At 31.0% G+C, this 9,188-nt stretch overlaps 1 protein-coding gene across 4 annotated transcripts in view; it reads right to left on the bottom strand.

Annotated features, from left to right (window-relative positions):
* Window positions 1-9,188, bottom strand: part of LOC107440418 (receptor-type tyrosine-protein phosphatase kappa) — a 99,662-nt gene that overhangs the window by 34,488 nt on the left and 55,986 nt on the right. For all 4 annotated transcript variants that reach the window (XM_043054733.3, XM_043054732.3, XM_071177949.2 and 1 more), the window contains exons 2-3: window positions 3,130-3,217; window positions 2,475-2,551 (exon numbers count right to left, since the gene is read on the bottom strand). In XM_043054733.3, coding sequence (XP_042910667.1) covers window positions 2,475-2,551; window positions 3,130-3,217 — 165 coding nt within the window. The remainder of the gene's footprint in view (window positions 1-2,474; window positions 2,552-3,129; window positions 3,218-9,188) is intronic.

Below are 9,188 nucleotides of genomic sequence, written 5' to 3'. Positions count from 1 at the left end.
CACCGAAATTGGCGATACTCGCTCATTTGGTGTTATTCTGAAGGTTCTGTTATTCTAAGAGTAAATACTAAAGTATCAATAATAGTATAAACTTTAAGATTGGAAAGCACATGATATTACAGATTTTTTAAGAAACATTGTTTAGCATCTGAAATTGTTAAAAAATTAACGTGAATGAAAAAAAAGAAGGACTTATGAAAAGACTTCAGCTTTTAATAAATGCCTTAAATAAAATATAAAAATTAATAATGATTATGCCGTTTATTTCAGAAATAATAATTAATAAATCAAATTATATAATTTATTATTATTTATTACTTTTTCAGGAAAAAATTACTGCATATTCACCTAAAAAGGTATTGCTTATTTCAATAAATTGTAAACAAAAATTTCGATAATTGGTTGAAATTTAAAACAAACTAGCATTTTATCCAGTTGGTAACGAAAAGTAAACAAAGGCTACTTTGTAACGCGCATTGTAACATTGTAACGCGAACATTGTAACGCGCCAACATATGTCAAAGTAATATCGCCAAACTCTGCACTTCTGAAGTTTTGATAAAAAGATGCTCAAATCTTAAAATTTATAAGTAATTTAGATAGAAATTATGTGTATTAAAAGTAAATAAAATTATTCTTATCTAATCATTAGTTATTTCATCGCCTTGTTCTCCTTACAATGAGATAAACAAAACTTTATATGCACGCAAGTAAGTAATAATAAGAATAAATTCAAATTACTAATAACTATCCAAATTTTCAGCCATAATATTAACATTTACTGTAAATGTGAAGTTTCTTATTGTAAAAAAGTAAGTAATGAACTTATTACATGCCTTTATTAATACAGAACATAAATATTTTGAGTCAGATAATTTTCACTCCGTGTAATTCCAATGGCGAATTTTCCACTCTCGCCTCCGGCGGTAAAGTTTTTCTTTCCACCAATCAGGAATTGTTTCTCCCTTGTCCACACTCTTTCACTCTAGGCACTCTAGTATGAACCATAAAGTTGAAATACTGAATACCTACTATTTCAACTCTATGGTATGATCCCCTCTTGCAGATATAACAAGCCTTGCAGCGTGATTTCATACTCGAAATAAGGCAGTTCATCATTTCCTGTGGCAATTGGCCGAGTTGCAATTTCATACCTTCCGACTCCAACGAGTGCTACGCATGATCATGCGTGTGTATTACAACTGTTGAATGGTTATTTGTTTTGTATTGTGGCGTAACTATAAAAGTGCGAGTTTCTGTATTGTGGCGTAAAAAGTAACTACTTATTAAACATCAATTCACTGGTATATAAGGCATGTTAACTTGATTCAATCACGAGGTACCTTTTGATAGATGAAGGTTAGCATGGTCGATAACTCCCCCCCCCACAGTATTGTATCAATGTATATATACTTATCAAATGTCATTAAAATCGGTCCAGTAGTTCTAGAGATAATCGAACAAGTCTGAAAATTCTCTTAATTTCTCACATTGCTGAATTTATTTTTCATTCTGAATTAAAAACCAAACAAATAATAGGATAATAATTTTAGCTTTAAGAAAAAGGTGGTTTTAACGCACAAAAATTTGTATTTGGTCAATAAACTACATAAAATCTTATTACTAAGGCCCGGATTTTGATGACATTTGCATTTTTTTTTGCATTTTTGGACATTTTTTGTCTTTTAGAGCATTTTTTTAGATTTATAGGGCATTTTTCTTTACATTTTGGGGCGTATTTTGCATTTTAATGCATTTTTTAAAGTTTTATGTTAATTTTTTCCAATTTTTATTATTTTTTTATCAATTTTCATTATTACACTGGCTTTCAAATAATGAAGAAAATCTATACGATATCAACAGGTGAAGCAAAATCTTTTTAAATTGAAGAAGAATTGTCAGTAAGTGAGACCGTCTTTTTCAAGTACGCACCTATAACATCAGTAGACGTTGAAAGAAGCTTCTGCAGGAATGAAAATTTACTTTCAGACAAGAGACGCTCGTTTACATTTCAAATTATCAAAAAACATTTAATAATCCAATGCAATTCTGATATTTAGTTATATTAAGTTACTAATATTTTGGTGTTATATCCATCAAAGTTTCTATACAAAAGAAAAATATTTTGGTGTCAATATATTTTCCTTTTTTTGTTATTTTAGGATATAAAACATATTTTTCAAACTTTAGTGAGCGTAGAACAAGTATTGCATTGCTTTATATTTTTTAAATGACTCATAATAATTTTAAAGAGCAAAACATTTTTTTAATTCAATATTTTTACTTTATTTAAGGCAATTTTTGCATTTTAAAGGGCATTTTTGCCCTTTTTAAGGGCATTTTTTGCACTTTTTAAGGGCATTAGTTGAGATTTTTTAGGTCATCAAAATCCGGGCTCTACTTATTACTTAGATTAAATATATATATAGACAAATTCTTCCCCAAAATTGAGATTATAGATAAATAAATCTTACATCGATGAAGGATGCATTGATGTAATCTGAATCAGGAATTCCTGGAAGGGCTTCTAATACTACTCGATTGTAATCATCTGAAAAGGAAGAAAAAAACACTTATTCCATTAAGAATTACTTTCAATCATTCAATTCCTGCTAAAAGTTCAACCTCTCCCTATATCTCGTTCAAATAATTTTCAATCTTTAATAAAATACTTTTCATTCATCCACTCATGTTTCAAATACGTACTTTTTCTTCGAACTTGATGTGAATACAGTTTTTTTTTTCAAATATTCATTCATTCATCAAATATTCACTCATTCATTCATAGTTCCATCAAAAAGTCCTCCACGAAGGCAAATTTCTCCCAATACGTGATCCAGCAATTCCTTTGTCTTCTGGATTGGGTTCAAAATGACAAGGCTACAGAATTGAACATTAGTAGTCCTAAACTTCAAAACATTGAGTCGGCTGTTCAACAGCAGTTATAAAATAAAAATAAAAGTTACAGCCCGTCTAAAGTGACCCCACTCCAAACGATCAGTGTCAATCCTGCCATACAACAGCAGATTTCATTCTCACAACTCTTTTTTTTCTCTCTCAATGCATGCATACTACTCCTCGTGCAAGAGTGTTTTGAAAATTGATTGAATAACCCCCACTTGTACTTACATGGGATCATTTTCTTATAACTGTTCTTGAGTTCGTTCGCTTCTTTGGTGGCATGTCTAGTACTGTGGCTCTCACCTTTGGTGGCAATCTGAAAGAGATTTCATTCATTTAAAATTGATTCATTCATTCAAAATTGATTCATTCATTTAAAATTGATTCATTCATTTAAAATTGATTCATGATTAAAATTGATTCATTCATTAAAATTGAAAAACAAATTGAGGGAAAAGAGATTTGGTATCACACATGAAGATTTTTCTCTACGTCAGAGCTGGACTAAACCAAGCTCAAAAGTTTTTTTTTTTTTTTTTAATTTGTTGCGGATAATTTCGTGTCCAAACCATGTCATGTGCCAGCCTCGATGCGTGAATGGGGCAATTATCCTGCTGCAAGAGACAATAGGCTGAAATATTACCATAGAGTTGGGAGTGCAAGCATTGTCCACATGCATCTCAGAGTTCATGTTTCCAACCACAGGATTCAACGGACCCAACCCAAACCACGAGGAACACCCCCCACACCATTATGCTTCCCCCACCATAGTGTCCGGATACTTTTGGCCGGATAGTGTACATTGGTATAAAAAAAGAAATTGGTATAGAAAGTGAAACGATTAACATTTCGAAAGCTACAAAAGAAGAGAGTCAAGCCGTGACTGATGGACAATGTGGAAAAAGTACCAACAGATAGAAGACAATAGCTTCGAATAGGTGAAGCAGATGGAAACTTAGACCGTCTTGGCTGTGAATCAGTTATGGTGCTGAAGAAGATGAAGACAACTTATTTGGGCAATGGACGGCAATGATTAAATTGAGACCGGAACTAAAAACATATAAAGGTGCCATTTTTTTCAATCCTGAAAATTTAAATTTATACTTCAAATAAATACTTCTATTTTAAAATATTAGGACTCTTTTTTTTGTAAATTTAGTAGATTGATGTAACTGTTTGCATAATTTTTTCTAAAAACGTTAAATTTTAAAAAAAATTTTACTCATAAAAATCGCATCTGTTACTCCTCAAATTATAAAAAACTTTTTTAAAAAAAGAAAAGAATATATGTATAGGCAAAAACGTTTTTTTCTAGGAAACAAAATATAAAATAGTGGTGGGATTACAAAAAAGAAAAGAAAAAAAGACCAAATAGTTGCCAACTCAACTCGTATCCTTTCTAGAATTTTTAAACATCTGAAAGCAGGGCATCCACCTCCATCTGAAAGATTTTTTTCCCTCAATTTTATTTATGAAATTTGTTCCATTCGTCAAAGAAAAGAAAACTAAAAATATAAAGCGATGAAAAGAAAGAGGGAAAAAATTGGCAATGAATCATGTTTACATTCCAGGTCAAGACACCACCAGGAAAAAACGGATTTGCGCCACTAAGGTGAGAAAAACAGACGATTTCATGATTCCGCAGCAAAAGAGTTAGAAAAAAACGAAGAAAGAAGAAAAAAATCAATCAACCTTAAAAGGATTTCGGACAGAGTCTGGAAAATCTATCATTCATTTACCCTTAATAAAATGAACCCGATTCATATAGTTTGCTTTTCTTTCTTTCTTTTTCTTTCCATTTATTTGGAAGGAAAGAACACATTGAGAGATCAAAGATCCCTACGAAGAAGTTACGAATAATAAATAATGCGTTTAGGTTAGGAAAGTTGATCAAAAACTTTTTTCTTCTTTTTTTGTAATAAATATAAGAAAGAAAATGTATGTTCGTACATGAATTCACATTTTTTTTTAATCTTTTCGGTTCTTAATCGGGTACTTAATCAAATATAACCAATTACGTTCGAAATACAGTTTTATTATTTTTTTAATTGTTTTGCTTTTATGTATTTTTTCTTTGCTTTTATGTATTTTTTTATGCAAACCGATACGCCTTTCATATTACAAACTGATCCTTCAAGTATTATGTAATTGTACTTGATATTTTTATCATGCCTATTTATGCTGACAAAGGATTTCTCGAAGGAAGAGGTATGAACAATGCTTACATAGGTCCTCCTAATTTCAAAATTTTTTAAATAAAAACACAAATTTTTTTATTAATGCACTTGGAAAATCTTATCTTAAGGTTGTTAATAGTTTATTTTTGCTGACAAGATGGGATAATGTAATCAAAATTACAAGAAATTGCTTACGTTATATTTAAATAACCCCAAGCTGCTGATTTACAATTATGTCGGTTTACTGATTAGATTTCTTCCTTCACTTATTCTGTACTTCATTTATTCACTCGCTATATTTAGAAGCACTCATAATATCGGTTGTCATAGCTTACGCGAACCTAGTAAATCTAAATTTTCAAGATCAATTGTTCACTTTTTAAATTAAAGTAAACATTCTTAAAATAATCACGTGTAACTACGAGCAATTAAAAAACAGGAGTATCTAGAAATATAGACATCTGAAAAAAATAAATCTAGATCTAAATAAATCTAGAAAAATAGACATAATATAAAATACAATTAAAAAATGAGGCATGAAATTTTACAAAAAATAAATGAATATTATATGCAATGTATCTTCTATCTATATCTTACAATATATAAAAATGCAATGATGGTGTCGTAGTTTTCCATTGTTGTGCGTGCATTTTTATTGGCCAGAAAATCACGTGGTAGGATCCAGTTTTTCCTCATTTATTTCCATATTGTTTTGGTTGTCATCAGCATAAAATTAATAAAACTTATAAAGGTATTGTTTTTCCATAAATATTTTTGACTCCCTAATTTAAAGTTATTTCCCTGTACTGCTATTATTACGCTTTTAATTCAAGAGTTTAAAACTAAAAGGATTGTTGTTTTTTTAAATTATTATTATAATGTAATTCTGTGCTACATTTTAATATAAAGTTATTTAGAAACATGTTCTAATCTTATCATAAGTTTTACAATTATTATTTTTGTGCAAATAACATTGATATACTGTTATAAAATACAGTTAAAGAGATATGGTAAATGATTTAGAACTTCAGCTACATGCACAATGAGATGCAAGCAAAAATTGTATTTAATATATCCACCCGTTTTGTAAGCGAAAATATTAAATTAAGGTTGTGAACTCATCAAATTTGTTTTAAACAATATAATGTTATATCATGTTATAACAATATAAATGTTTTTGAAGTTATACTTCTTATGCGACTTCCAACAAGGTTGCGTTAAACGTTTAACGCTACATTTTTATTGGCCGGGAAATCACGTGGTAGGATCCAGTTTTCCCTCATTCATTTCCATATTGTTTTGGTTCTCACTAGCATAAAAATAATAAAAGTATTGCTTTTCTATAAATATTTTTTAAGTTTGTTTTGATACACATATAATTTAATAGGGTAGTATTTTTATTTTCAAATTTAGTGGATAACAATTGTAAAAAATGAGTGAAAACAATCCCACGGACAATGCGACGGATTTAAGGTTATGTCAAGGTACGTCTCTTGTGAATATCAATTGATTGTTAGGTTTTCTCTTCTGAAATTACATTATGACGCATTCACATACATTATTAATACAAATACATTTTCCATGGCGAGACGATGAGGCAACCACAAGCACTTCCACTGGTTGAAGAGGTCCACGAGGGAAAAATGCACAATATTACCGTGATTACAGAGCACGGAAGCGAGCGGAGCAGGAAAAAGAGTCGTTGAATAGAACTAGTGATCCTTCTACGACTGCTGATTCTTCTACAATTAACGTCGCAGGTTGGGAAGTTTAACTTCTTCCGCGAGGAGGTACTCCACGCACTATTTTTTTTTTTTTAGAAAATGATTACTTAAAAAAATTACATCTGCTCACCAATAGATCTAAATATTTATAATACTTATAGATACTAATATTTGGACGTAGGAAGTGGAGGCACAAGCGCAAGCAAACAGAATTCCTTTTACTACATACATGAAGTATAAGGATATACAATACTATATATACTGTAAGGATATACTATACATATATGTTACGTAAATAATTTTAACTTTAGTAGAAAAACTGTTTTCCGCCAAGAAACAAAAATTATTATGAAGCAATCATCGGGTTTGATGGGCGGGAGCGAACAGTAGTCTTTAGAATCCTTTTAAAGAAACAGAACTCTACCGCAAAAGCGACCCTTGGTGATGGTTATGTGCTAACTTATATTTAACCGATATACCTTACCCTGATGTTTTTTAAGGTTAAGTGCCAATGACCGGTATTCATTTAGCAGGTATACCCTACAGTGATGCCTTTTTAAATAGTTAGTGACTGCCTAGTATAACCTACACTGATTTTTTTTAATTGCCACTGCCCGGTATACATTAATACCTATTTTAACCGACTTAGTTATTATTTATGTTAAATTAGACTTATTTTATCTAACGTCATCCCTTTGAAAGAGCACATTAGAGGTCGTAAATTAATATTTTATAGAGAAAAAAAAATGACCAATCATTGTTGAGGTGGGGAAAAGCAAAAAAGAAGAAATTGAAATCTTTTAAAAACTAATTTATTCGAATACGAAGATTTCACGCTGTATGATTTGATATGGAAGGCTATTCAGTCTACTCTAAGCAAATAAATTGGATTTTGTTGATTTTAAACTTTGCTTTTCTGTTCGTAACCTTAACAATGATAAGTCAAAGTTTGAAAACGGTAGTTAAACATTAATTTGTGTCTTCTAATATGCATCATTTTTAGCTTCATCTTTAACAAGAATTCTACCAATGTATGTTAAAAAGCATTCTATGTTTAAAAAAAAAATTGCCATAAATAGTACCTAAGTAGCAAAATAATGTTTATTTTCACACAGCAAAAACCAATTAATATAAACCTAAAAAGGTTTTTTTATGCGGTTTACGTGTAAACCTTCTGAACTTTAAACAAGATCTGTGACAATCTGTTCTATTCTACACACCAAGGCCGTAGCCAGGATATTTTTTTTGGGGGGGGGGGATATGGTAAGAAGCAAGGACAGTTTCAGACATGCAAAGTAAGGGAAAAACATTGTAACAAATATTGTTTATTTTGTTGTTTGCAAAAGTTAAGCTAGTAATTAAAAAATATTACATAATAATTATTTTTCAATTAATATTGCATAATAATTATAATCAATTTGTAAACAAAGTTTACAAAGACATGCGACGGGGAATTGAAGAAAATTTTTCGATTACTTTTTTAGGACAAATCGGAATATCCCGAAATATGCTTTATAAAGTTAGCCCTGTTAGCCTTTTTTCTTTAGCCTTTTTCTTAGCCCCTGTTAGCCTTTTTTCTTGTTGCTGTTTTTACGCGTTTAAGAGTTTAGAGTTCTGCAGTTGCTGTGGTGAGTGGCAACATAGCCAATATTGATAACAGCAATAAATGTTTTGAAAAAGAAACTGTCACATTCTTCCATTGCTGAAAGTGCCGTATCTGGTCTACTAAGGGGTTCACGCAGGTTCCACTTTGATGCCCATACTTCCATTTCTCCATGAGGTTTTCGATGTCAATGAAATCTGCGTAGATTCAGAAATTGCATAAATTAATATGCTGAAAAACAATTGATTTCGGGGGGGGGGGAGTCTAACCGAAGGAAAGATGAGCCACAAGGTCAAGTGAAGTTGATGCACTAGCGAAGGTGGTGTACTGGGAAAAAGTTTGATTCGACAGTTTTTGTTTCTCTTTTTACTTAGAGCAGGGTTTCTTAACCTGTGGTTCATGAACCCCTAAGGGGTCCATGAGTTATATTTTGGGGGTCCGCTGACTGCTCCTAATTTTTAAAACGTTTGGAAGCCTACCCATTGCTTGTAAAGCGAGCTATGGCAGCTATAATTCCGTTTGCTACAGTGTATCCTTGCGAAGCGAGATTTTCCACTCTGTGACAATAAAAACATAACATCCAAATCGTTTGAATGTTGAACATGATATGCACGTTGCTTTGTCGAAAACCATCTCCCAATTCAATTTATTAATTAAGGAAAAGCAGCAGCAACCTTCACATTAAAAATTTTGTTTACTATTAAAATAATGAAATTAAATGTTTTCCAATAATTGATGTTTTTTACAAATATTTTTATCACGGGGGGGGCGTGACTTCTTAAA

The sequence above is a fragment of the Parasteatoda tepidariorum genome, chromosome 2, assembly GCF_982258835.1.
Source record: "Parasteatoda tepidariorum strain Cologne lab strain chromosome 2, Ptep-v5.0, whole genome shotgun sequence".
In the NCBI taxonomy this organism is placed as follows: Eukaryota; Metazoa; Arthropoda; class Arachnida; order Araneae; family Theridiidae; genus Parasteatoda; species Parasteatoda tepidariorum.
This window is presented reverse-complemented; position numbering and strand designations above follow the sequence as displayed.